Below are 12,587 nucleotides of genomic sequence, written 5' to 3'. Positions count from 1 at the left end.
TATGGGGTCGCACAGAGTTGGACACGAGTGAAGCGACTTAGCAGCAGGAGCAGCAGCAGCAGCAGCATCCTCTACACAGTTTTCAACACGTTTCTGATTGCCCTATCCTCAGTCTTCTCCCTTAGTTCATCCTCCATTCCACCAATATCTTCATCACTAGTTCTTTGGTTTCTCACTGCCAGCAGGAAACTAGGCCCTGACAGCCAGGACAAGCTACTTCCCTGAACTTGTCTCTTGCAACCTTTTGCCCTCCAGTCTATGCATACATCTTCGGTTGGGCTTGACAGGCCCTCCCAGTCTTCCTGTTTGACATCACTCTCCTAGGCTCTCTTCTCCTGCAAACTATCTACTTATTGTTCAAAACTCACCTCCTTCAGGGACTTCCCTGGCAGTGGTTAAGACTCCAGGCCCCCAATGTAGGAGGCCGGGGTTCGATCCCTGGTAGGGGAAGATCCCATATGTCATGCAGTGTGGCTGAAACAAAAAACCTCACCTCCTCCAAAAAGCCTTCCCTGATGCTGTTAATATCTTCATGCTCACAGCACTTCATTCATCCCTTAATTATAACACCCGAATCTTTACTGCTCATTGTCATTGTCTACAAGTTTATCTCCCTAACTAGGCTATGTGCTTCTTGTGGATTAAGGAAGGATCTTCAGGACTAATCATGTATCTCCTACTGTGTAACTCATACGCATGCTTTTGTGATTCTCAAATATAAAAAGCCACTGAAAAGCATTACATACCAGGATATTTACTGCAGCCTTAAAAAGACAAGATTGGGAACAACCTAAAAGCCAACCAGTAGGTGACTGGCTAGTCAGGTCATTCTTACAAAGAATATTATGCAGCTGTTTAAACAAAAAAATGAGGAACCCCTTATTTTTATATTGATATGTTACCATCTTCAGGATACTTTAAGTGTGACACACCCAACAGCGTCTATCATAATTTGCCATTTTGTGGGGGTGGGGATTTTAAAAAATATTTATATACATATTTATTTAGAAATCCAGACAGCATCTGGGAAATTCAGAGTATCTAAAGGTATATATACATCAGGAGAAAACTGAAGTAGAGGGAGAAATACTTTGCATCATATACCCTTTGGCACCTTCTACATTCTGAACAATTTTAGCTATGACCTATAAAAATAAAACAAAATATCAGAGAATACCTGGTATCTAGGTGGGAGGCGGGAACTGGATACTAGAAACAACTGTGGACATCTTTCAGAATAAGGGAGTCCTCTCACAGGCTGGACACCACCGCTTGGCCAAGTTTGAGTTTTCAAACGTGCCCTTGAAACCCTGAGGTCTCAGCATAAGCCCGAAGGGTGAACCGACTCTTGCTTCTCAACTGCCATCGCCCCATCTGGTAGCTTTCTAAAGGCTTCTAGCACTTTCCACCTTGCCTTATATCTCTTCTTCCCTAGGCCCTAGGATACTAGGCAAGGGTCCTTTTCAGGTCCACTGTGTAACCGCCAAAGCACCTAGAACGCCGTCCAGCACACTGTACATAGTCCAGAAAACTCTGGTCACCGGGATAAACTCAAAAAGGGAGGGGGAAAAAGTAAAGGGTGCGAGTGCGGAATGGAGGAGACCCACCCTACACCCTAAGGCCGCAGAACTCCGCGAAAGAGCAGCCGCCTCTCCAATCACGCGACGACAAGTTCGCTCCGCCTACGTCCTCAGGTTCGGGGTCCGCCAAGCCGGAACCCAACCACCTGCGACACTGGAGCCCCACGAGCCCCGGTTGCCGGTCGCAGGGATACAAGCTCCGCCCGAACGCAATGGCGCCGCGGCCGACGCGAGGGTCGGGGCTACGTTCGGCCGCGATCCAATGAGCGGCGCCGGCCGGCCCGCGGCCCAATGGCGGCGGCGCGCGGGCACGCTGGGGGCGGGCCCGGCGCGCCCGACTGTTCCAGAAGGCCCGAATAGCGCCTCCCAGCCACGCTGAACCGGCTCAGGGATATTCGCCCAGCCGCGTCCCCTTATCTTCCTCTGCTGGGTCAGCTATGGCGGCAGTGAAGACCCTGAACCCCAAGGCCGAGGTGGCCCGAGCCCAGGCGGCGTTGGCGGTCAACATCAGCGCGGCCCGGGGGCTGCAGGACGTGCTGAGAACCAACTTGGGGCCTAAGGGCACCATGAAGATGTAAGGCGGGACTGGCGGGGAGGGGCGGGTGGGCACCGTGCACCTCGCGCTGTCCCGGGCCTGCGCCGGGGACCGAGGCGTGGAGCTCGCCGCCTCTGGGCCTGTGCGCTCGCCACTGCTGCCCTTCTTCCCCGTATTGTCCCGGTTGGGTCTTATTTCTTGCCCTGTCGGTTTCCTGGTGCTCGACTCCTCCACCGAGAACAAAGCTGCCCGCGTGCGCGGCGCCCCCCCGCGCTTGGGACTTGAGCGCCTTTTCAGACTTTACCAGACAGGAGAGGGGTGAGCACTGCGCCATCCCTGTTACCGGGGTACAGAGAACCAACCCCTTGGCCCCAGCTCCTGAAAATCTAGGTAAAACCCGCTTGTTAGGGCCTCTTAACTTGATCTCCATTGAAAAAGTCACAGTACGATTCATTTCTGCCCATTGAACAGGCTTGTTTCTGGTGCTGGAGACATCAAACTCACTAAAGATGGAAATGTGCTGCTTCATGAAATGGTGAGAGGCTGCTGTCCAAAGTGTCTTGGTTTTCCGTAGTACACTTGATTTGTAGGAAGATTTTTTACTCTCGAAAGGTAGTTTTCCAGACAGTGGAAAGAGTAGGAAAAAATGTTATCAGTACTATTATTGACAGTACCAAATAGTGAGGGGCCTTGGAATCTAATAAACGTACTTTTATCAAATCTCCTACTCTTGCCATTTAAGGCTTTCTTTAAAGGGTGTTAATTAAAATTCTAATAAAACCTGAAGAACTAAGAGGAATGACATAGGCAAAATGCGACAGAATGGTTATACTTTTTCAGACAACAGTTCTTGTGTGTTATATCACAGTTCTCCACCACCATCTGAAGGAGAAATAAAACTCGACCATTTTTAAAGTCCCAGTGACTAAGAATCTGAGGTTATTGAGAGGAGCGGTCATTTCCCTAAGTTCCCCAAAACAGTTAAAATCCTAGAAAAGGAAATGACTTGCCTATGTTTTGAGTTTAAAATAAGATTTAAGGCTTTGAAAATAGTGTATCATGCCTTCAATGTCCAGATGTTTTGTTAATATCTTGAGTATGAATTAGCTAATCTGGAAGGTGTAGTTTTCGTTGGTGGGTTAAGTGGTGGCCTCTGCTTACAGAGAAGTTGATGTCAGAAAAGCTATCTTTATCTGACTGTTTAATTTTACCTAATCTAATAAGCTAGTCTGCTTAGATTCTTAAAACAGTGTCCCTAAAGACATAAAAGGCTGTAGTAAAGGACAATAAGGAGACAAAAACAGTGCAGGAGCCATGATGGGATACTTTGTAGTTAAGAATCTGTGGGTGACAAACATGAATATTCTCTTCTTCCAAAACTGTTCCACAGTGAGTTAACATCCACTGTGGTAATATTTGCTGAAGAGGCTAAGTTGGTTTTTTTCCGTTTTAAATTGTTTGCGCAGTGCCAAATAATAACTGGGCTGCTGAGCTTTCATTTTTAAAAGGCACTTGGTTTATTCTCACAAGAATCCTACATTTGTCATAAAGAGGCTTGCATGGATTTGAAATTGTTGCTATTACTTGTTAGCTCCATTACCTTGAGTAAACCTTCACTGGGCCTCATAGTTCCTCATCAGTAAAGTGAAGATAATCTGAGAAGTAAATTTATACATGAAAATGTTACTGTCATCATAAACTGATAGAATAGCTAATCATGAGTTTTTAATCAGAACAATTTGTAGCTGCATACTTTGACATTTTGTGCAAATGGATTAGCCATTTACACATTTTAAGGTATATTTGGACTATTTTAATTTTAAGTTGTTTAAGGAATTTTTCTCTTTCTCTACTTGCAGCAAATTCAGCACCCAACAGCCTCCTTAATAGCCAAAGTAGCAACAGCCCAGGATGACATAACCGGTGATGGTACCACTTCCAACGTCCTCATCATTGGAGAGCTGCTGAAGCAGGCGGATCTCTACATTTCTGAAGTATACATGATTCTTGTGTTTCTTTGATACTTTGTTGTCAATAAGAAATAATCTCAGTTTGACTCTTACAAACTGATCTACTGATAGTAGCTGAGGCCATATAGTGAAATGTAAAGAGCAGAGGGCTTAAATCTGGGAACCAGAGTCTGTATACTTGTCTGACACAAATTTATTGTGATCCTCGATAAGTTGAAGAATCTTTGTTGGCCTGAAAGGTGTTTTTGTTTTGTTTTTTCAAGTTGCATTCCATGTTTATAGCATAGCTATAGAAATGAGATATTCAAGATGGTATGTTTTTAAGGAAAAAGTCAACAAAATTTAAGAATGCCATAAATTTTTAAATTTTCAGTAGTTCCAAGGGTAAAGCAAACCTTGGTACTAATCTGATGTAGGAAGGATTTCTTGGGAAGAGAGAGACAGTCTGAAAAACAGAGTCTCCCTGTTTTTCATTAGGAAATGATGTGAATTAATTCCAGATTACCTATAGAAAAGACGTAATAGTCAAATTGTTATGACACAATTTTGAGTTTTGGGCATTATCCCTTGTGGTTTGCACAGTGAACACCCAAGTGTGCTTTGTAGTTCCCTTGGCTTTGACTCTGTGCTAGAGTAATGTCTGTTCTTTTCCTCTGCATTGAAAGGGCTATTTATCCTTTTAAATGTATTCAGAAAGTCAGCACATTACATTAATTGTGTTTAAGGGTATGAATGACCCAGAATAAACTTTCATAAATTTTGGTTTGTAATGAACAGTAGTTGCATCTACCTGAAGATTTCTAGTGTTAGTGGTGGTTTTGTAATTGTGTGTTTGCTATAGGGTCTTCATCCCAGAATAATTACAGAAGGATTTGAAGCTGCAAAGGAAAAGGCACTTCAGTTTTTGGAACAAATCAAAGTAAGCAAAGAGATGGACAGGGAAACACTTATAGACGTGGCCAGAACATCTCTACGAACTAAAGTTCATGCTGAACTTGCTGATGTCTTAACAGAGGTATGTGTTAAGTTTGGCATGTGTCTGGTACTTTATGCCTATACTGAGAACCCCTGGCAACTGGAAATATCAGTATTCTTACTCATTGCAACTCTTCACAGTGTCATACTGTGTCAACTAAGTATTCGATTGGCCATAAAGTTCATTTTTGTGGCAGTAATAACCTGATCTGTGTCCCTAGAAGAAGTAAAGTGAGAAAATCATAGTATTAATAGTATTCCTGGCCAGGTTACAAAGGTATAATCAGACCTTTCAGTAAAGGGGGTTTATAAAATGGAGATTTTATTATTAAAAAGGTTCCTGTTAGTATTTTTTATTGTAGAGGTGTCGATGATTCTTTAATTACAATAGAGGTTTCAGGAATGTAAATTACTCCAGCCCTTTACACATAGTACATTCTGTTCTGTTAGCATGTAGAAGAAGACTTAGATCAGTTCAGAGATTTTAAAAGACAAAAAACTGCTGTAAACATCTGTGAAGAATAAGTACCATATATGTCTCAACTTCCACAAATAAAATTCATTGAATGGTTACACTCCTGTTGCAGGCCGTAGTGGACTCCATTTTGGCCATTAAAAAACAAGATGAACCTATTGACCTCTTCATGGTTGAGATCATGGAGATGAAACATAAATCTGAAACAGATACAAGGTAGGTGTTAGAATGCTATGAAATACTTGAGCGTACACATTTGAAGCTTACGCAGTACCTATTTTTGCCTAATTTTTTTTTGAATTAATGTATATTGCCTAGACAAGTTATCATTTACTCAGCACTATTACCTCTTGAAGTCAGTTTTATGTATTTATAGTCAGAATGATCCTGGAAAGTCAGCTGCATCAGTCATTTGGCATTTATTGGACTATTCGGTACAGAGCGTATAGGAGACTTTGAGGAATTTTAGAGAGAGTTATTTCAGAGACCTAGTTTAAAAACATTTTTAAAAGGAGGTGATCACCAGTGTAATAGCAACCAGTTGTGACTGTTTCCGTGGAGAATTTTCTGTATAAGAAAGGGTTGTGGCTTTAATTTGAATGGCTTGTTTTTGTTATGTTTTGGAATTTTGCGTTTTCACAGTTGAACCTTCTTAGGTAGTCCTATTCAAATAACTCGAGCAATAAAGTTGATTGTGTGAAAATTGTCAATACAGTCTCAGTGTTTTAATTTTGTTAGCCTATTTTACACCCCCATCTGGAAATGAGTAAGAATATAATCTCTTACGTGTTTTAACAGCTTAATCAGAGGCCTTGTTTTGGACCATGGGGCACGGCATCCTGATATGAAGAAGAGAGTAGAAGATGCATACATCCTCACTTGCAATGTGTCATTAGAATATGAAAAAACGTGAGTTTATAGCTCCTTAAAAACAGAAAAGAGCTTGGCATTTGTGTCAAGTCATTTTTTTTCCCACCTAAGATTCAGTGTTTCCACTCAAAAGAGCAAAATGCCTCCACCAGGGATTCTAGGAAATAGCCTCTGAAAGCATACCAGGGGGTGGCATTGGAGCTTGGTGACCATTTGCTAAATATTTCCTCCCCTGTCTGTAACTTCTTTTTTAGAGAAGTGAATTCTGGCTTTTTTTACAAGAGTGCAGAGGAGAGAGAGAAGTTAGTGAAAGCTGAAAGGAAATTCATCGAGGACAGAGTTAAAAAAATAATCGACCTGAAAAAGAAAGTCTGTGGTGATTCAGATAAAGGATTTGTTGTTATTAATCAAAAGGTGAAAAATCTTGTTTTATAAACTAGTCTGTATCTATTTTATTTTAATGATAAAATATTGAAATTTCTTTTGTTGTTGTTACAGGGAATTGATCCCTTTTCCTTAGACGCTCTTGCCAAAGAAGGCATTATAGCTCTGCGCAGAGCTAAAAGGAGAAACATGGAAAGGTACGGGTGGCAGATTATCTGTGTGACAGGAATTTCACTTTATTTTGCAAGTTAACTTGGATTATTCCTTTTTTCCCTCTTACTTTTGTGAGTTTCTAATTTTCTATTTTTACAAAATATGCATAATATTAAATTTATAACTTTAAAATGTACAATTCAGTGTCATAAAGTGAAATTCACATTGTTGTGCACCTAGCGCCATTGTCGTTTCCAGAAGTATTTGCATTGCAAACGGAAAGTTTGTACTTTAAACAATAACTGTACACAGTCTTGCCAGTAGAAACTAGTCCACTTATGTCTCTTACAAATTTGGTACCTCATGTAAGGGAATCATGGAGTATTTGTCCTTCTGCATTTGGCTTATTTTCACTTAGTGTAATCTTTTCAAAGTTGATACATGTTGTAGCATGTATTGGGATCACATTTTTTTTCAGGATGAATAATACCATATGTCGTTTATTCATTTATCTGTCCATGGACATTTCTTTGGGTTTCTACCTTGGCTCTTCTGAATAGTGCTGCTATGAGTGTTGATATATCCTTGTTTTATTTTTGAAATGATGACCTATACGGTACCATTTTTTCCTTATCAAGAGACTGCATCAGGGGTTTTAGAGAATACTTTCTCCCACAGAGCTCTTGTGCAGCTTTAGATTTCATGTCAGAGGAGTGTTTACTGACTTGAGAAGAGTGGTTTAAATGGAGAGTTAGGAGAAAAGACCAATTTTCAGCTGGTTGGTGGCAAATGGAAAGACTTATGTAAAATATATTTTAGAACATGATTTTAGTATGTAATTCTGAAAAAGATTGCTTTCTAAAAAGAATTAACCTCTAGATATAACTAATAAAAGCACTTGTGCATCTCCCTTAAAATACTTGAATATTTCAGGCTGACTCTTGCTTGTGGTGGGATAGCCCTAAATTCTCTTGATGACCTGAATCCTGATTGTTTGGGACATGCAGGACTTGTCTATGAATATACATTGGTAAGTGTATTTTCTTCCCAAAATACTACTACTTTTTGGATCATGAATTCTTCCAAACTCAGGGTAATGTTTTTGCTTTGTTTACATACATTTTGATGATTTGTGCATAGTAATAATAACCCCTTGATGGGAAAATCACATTTCATTTATGTGACCTTTTTTCAAAGAAATTATTAGCTTTAATGTGGTCAGTGTGGTGCCCTATTAATACCCCATTTATTCCTCCATAAGCCCCTCTCCTCTGGTCGTCCCTTGCAGAACCGTATCCTGTTTTTTAAAATACTATCTCTTCACACAGGGAGAAGAGAAGTTCACCTTTATTGAGAAATGTAACAATCCTCGCTCTGTCACATTATTGATCAAAGGACCAAATAAGCACACGCTTACTCAAATCAAAGATGCAATAAGAGATGGCTTGAGGGCGGTTAAAAATGCCATTGATGATGGTGAGATCCTCCCTGTGTTTACTCTTTTTGCTAATCTAAAAGGCATGGCTGAATACTGTGTTCTTTTTGTCAGTAGTTTACACAGCCAGACACCATGCAAAAGTAAAGTTTTCCCTTTAAAATGGTATGATGGTATGCTAAGTTTTTTCATAGCATGCTGTTAAAAAGAGGATACAAATGAAGTAAAAGCTTACAGGATTTGCCATGTGCGCCTTAAATCACTCTGTTTGAGATGTTGCTTGTATCGCTTTCAAATGCAGTATTAAACTTGCTGTGGTTACATGGAATTCTCAAATTAATGGCTTTCTTGTGTTTTAATTTTATGTATATTTTTCTTTATAATTAAGTCAACAGTTTTATGTTCTCTGTATCTTAGTATTTTCCTCTTCGCCTCTCACCCAACAGGCTGTGTAGTCCCAGGTGCTGGTGCAGTGGAAGTGGCGATGGCAGAAGCCCTGGTTAAATACAAGCCCAGTGTAAAGGGCAGGGCCCAGCTTGGAGTTCAAGCATTTGCTGATGCATTGCTCATTATTCCCAAGGTGTGAATGCTTTTAACAGTTTTCTAAACTATGCCAAACTGATTCATCTGATGAAAGCTTTTGCTAATGTGGGTTTTTTCATAATGTGGATTTTGAATAAATAGATATCATCTATTTTCACCCTAACATAAGAACAGGTGTTTCTTGATATCTAATGTATTGATTCCTCTGGACAGGAGGCTTGACTGTCTGAAGTTGTAGTGTAGGACTTATCCTGGAGTACAAGCTTGCTTTTTGTTTTTATTTGTTTTAAACTAAGATTAATACGGGCTCCCCTGGTGGCTCATATGGTAAAGAATGCCTGCTATGCAGGAGACCTGGGTTCGATCCCTGGGTTGGGAAGATTCCCTGGAGGAGGGCGTGGCAACCCACTCCAGTATTCTTGCCTGGACAGTCCCCATTGACAGAGGAGCCTGTCAAGCTACAGTCTATGGGGTCCCAGAGAGTTGGAGGAAGATTAATATGTTGGTTTTCTATTGTGTGCTCATTTGAAGGTACAGTTTATAGCTAGTGTATTGCTGAGATTGATGTGGATTAGTGAATGGGTTAGTAATGTATATTAATCATTGTGTGAAGTGAACATTAATATCTGTCTGCATTCATTAAAGTTTTTTTTAACTGTTAGTTTGAAATACTATTTCTTTATTTTAGACTTGAGTATTCTTTAAATAGTTACATTTGTTTCCTTTAGGTTCTTGCTCAGAATTCCGGTTTTGACCTTCAGGAAACACTAGTTAAAGTTCAAGCAGAACATTCAGAATCCGGTCAGCTTGTGGGTGTGGACTTGAACACTGGTAAGGAGGATGCAACTGTTTGAAGGGGGAGCTCTAGATACTATAAGTAGAGTACAGATTTGGTGATATTGCTGAGTTGTGGTAGGTGGTTCAGGTGTATGTTGAAGGGTTTCATATTGAGCTTTATTCACCTTTTTATCAGGGACTTTGATTAAAGTGATACATTTGATGATCATATTTATGGGTAAAAACAGGCTAAGGATAGCAAAAGCTGGAAGAGGGAACCAAATCTAAGAATTCTTAATCATTTCATCAAGAACCAATCTTAATAATGACTAAGGCTCTGATCTTAGGCCAGTGTAATACAGATCATACAAGTAGAAAGTGGAAGATGTACCTACATCTGCAGTATGTGGAAGACCTATTGTGAACAGAAGCATTTACATTCAAGTTAATGTAAAAAGTTTCTTTTTTAAATTTTTATTGGAGTGTAGTTAATTTATAGTGTTTATGCTATACAGCAAAGTGAGTCAGTTATATATCCACTCTGTTTTTTAGAGTTTATTCCCATATAGATCATTATAGAGTATTGAGTAGAGTTCCCTGTGCTATACAGTAGGTTCTTATTATCTATTTTATATATAATAATGTGTATATGTAATTCCCAGATTCCCAGTTAATAAAGGTTTCTCTGGAATGAGGGAAATGATAAGCCTGTCTTGCCAGATTATAGCTCAAGTGCTATACTTCAATATGGACAAACAAGAATGTCTCCAGAAAAAATACATATTCAAATGTTTGGCAACCAAATAGAGCATTCCTGTCACTGAAAGTATTCTAAGTAGAGAACAGCCACTCATCAAAGCTGCTGTGCATAGGAGTCATGGTCTGTAATACAACATTGGGCTAATTGAGGACCTTTGGGTTCTCATAGTTAATACTAGAGGAAATGAGTAACCACTGATGAGTAAAGCAGCACAAAATGCTCTTATCAGTTCTTTTAGACAGCATTCTGATCTTATGAACCTGCTCTATGTGATTTTAAGAAGACTGAGTTACTTTTCAGGTGAACCAATGGTAGCAGCAGAAGCAGGCATATGGGATAACTATTGTGTAAAGAAACAGCTTCTTCACTCCTGGTAAGTTTGGGAAAGCCAGAACTGTAAAATAACACATAGGGAACCTTCATACTCTTTAAAATTGGTACATTTTGTTTAATTTTCTTTCCATAAGAAGATGTAATCAGTCAAAAGTATAGCAACTGAAGCTACACTTATGTGTATGGAGGGGTACGGGGGAAATTTGACATAATTTGCACAAGTTAGTTGGAGATTGTGTTGAATTAGAGTTCATACCTCAAACCTGAGCCGTCTTGATTTTTTTCCCCCCTTTTCAGCACTGTGATTGCCACCAACATTCTCCTGGTTGATGAGATCATGAGAGCTGGAATGTCTTCTCTAAAAGGTTGAATTGAAGCTTCCCTTGTATCTGAATCCTGAAGACTACAGAGTGATCCTAATAATACAGCTATGGAATTTTGGTCCAAGCTTCAAATGATCTTCAAAGGATTTCCTTTTCCCATATTAAAAAAGAGAACACTGGCACCTATTCAGATTCTGAAGTTCTGAAATTATAATTACAGTATTTTTAAAATTGCACTGCAGTGTCCACAGACAGCAGGTCATACGTATACAGTAAACAGGACATTTTGCTTTACCCTCAGTGATATAAAAATATTAGATAAGCATATGTTATCTACCTTGTTATTAAATAATCATTGAAAAACATTTTAATAGTAATAATTTCTTCTAATGGATGGATTTTATTTCCAATAGTTCCCTGTCACTAAGCATAAGACTTACATAACATAAAGTTTTGAAGCATTCCTGCTTCCCGAGCATACTTTGGACTTTTCATGCGTTTAAGGTAACTTTGCTAAAATGCTTCCCAGAAGTATTAAGTTATCGTGAGTAGAAAGATGGAACCAGAGGCAAGAGGGGTTGAAAGAGATCAAAGTATAAAGTGGCAAAATAGAAAAGGCAGAGGATAAAAAACACGACTGAAGATACGGTGACTAGGACTAGTGAGATGGGTTTTCTGGCAAGGTGGTTATTTTCACAGCTCAGAACCTTTGCTTATACTGATACCCTTCCTAAATCCTCTAGTGTCCTGTTTTGCTTAACCGTTCTACATGTTTGCACAAAATACAGTAGGTGTATCTGAAGCCCTTGAAAGTGAAGTTGTGTTGCTAAACTTTGTGTTTTGAGGAGTTGGCAGTTGCCTACAGTGAATGTGTAATAAATATGAAGTTAAAACCTTTCTGTGCTCTCAAGATGGTATTCCAGGGTACAAAAGGAATCTGCATATAAAAGGGAAGGAAATCAATCCATCCAGTGGTTCACAAATTAAGGGGATTCTGAACTGGCAAGGCCTCTAGGCTGTTCAGTCTCCCAGTTGTGTCCAACTGACTCTGCGACCCTGTGGACGGTAGCACGCTAGGCCTCCCTGCCCCTCACCATCTCCCAGTTTGCCCAGGTTCATATCCATTGCGTAGGTGATGCCATCCAGCCTTCTCATCCTCTGATGCCCTCTTCCCTCAACCATTCCCAGCATCAGGGACTTTTCCAGTGAGTCAGCTGTTAACATCAGTTCAGTTCAGTCGCTCAGTCGTGTCCGACTCTGCGACCCCATGAATCACAGCACGCCAGGCCTCCCTGTCCATCACCATCTCCCGGAGTTCACTCAGACTCACGTCCATCGAGTTAGTGATGCCATCCAGCCATCTCATCCTCTGTCGTCCCCTTCTGCCCCCAATCCCTCCCAGCATCAGAGTCTTTTCCAATGAGTCAACTCTTCGCATGAGGTGGCCAGAGTACTGGAGCTTCAGCTTTAGCAT

General features: G+C 40.3%; 1 protein-coding gene and 2 non-coding genes across 5 annotated transcripts; all 3 read left to right on the top strand.

Moving 5' to 3' along the window:
* The first annotated feature begins 1,954 nt into the window (after positions 1–1,954).
* Positions 1,955–11,946, top strand: CCT6A (chaperonin containing TCP1 subunit 6A). Of its 3 annotated transcripts, XM_068967459.1 has the most exons (14): positions 1,955–2,154; positions 2,587–2,650; positions 3,975–4,109; positions 4,927–5,100; positions 5,648–5,751; positions 6,334–6,444; positions 6,660–6,819; positions 6,904–6,986; positions 7,876–7,972; positions 8,271–8,418; positions 8,824–8,957; positions 9,649–9,751; positions 10,758–10,830; positions 11,088–11,945. In XM_068967459.1, exons 1-14 carry the CDS (start codon positions 2,018–2,020, stop codon positions 11,158–11,160), a joined length of 1,596 nt encoding a protein of 531 aa, XP_068823560.1. In that variant the 5' UTR covers positions 1,955–2,017; the 3' UTR covers positions 11,161–11,945. The 3 variants fall into 3 exon arrangements, with proteins under 3 accessions (XP_068823560.1, XP_068823562.1, XP_068823561.1); XM_068967461.1 differs by lacking the exon at positions 3,975–4,109 and having other exon boundaries at positions 11,088–11,946; XM_068967460.1 differs by lacking the exon at positions 6,334–6,444 and having other exon boundaries at positions 11,088–11,946.
* LOC138077312 (small nucleolar RNA SNORA22) lies at positions 4,660–4,793 on the top strand. Its single transcript, XR_011144760.1, has one exon. It is a non-coding gene; the product is annotated as a small nucleolar RNA SNORA22 (small nucleolar RNA).
* LOC138077305 (small nucleolar RNA SNORA15) lies at positions 8,461–8,597 on the top strand. Its single transcript, XR_011144753.1, has one exon. It is a non-coding gene; the product is annotated as a small nucleolar RNA SNORA15 (small nucleolar RNA).
* Positions 11,947–12,587: the final 641 nt, after the last annotated feature.

This window comes from Capricornis sumatraensis, chromosome 3 (genome assembly GCF_032405125.1).
Source record: "Capricornis sumatraensis isolate serow.1 chromosome 3, serow.2, whole genome shotgun sequence".
In the NCBI taxonomy this organism is placed as follows: Eukaryota; Metazoa; Chordata; class Mammalia; order Artiodactyla; family Bovidae; genus Capricornis; species Capricornis sumatraensis.
This window is presented reverse-complemented; position numbering and strand designations above follow the sequence as displayed.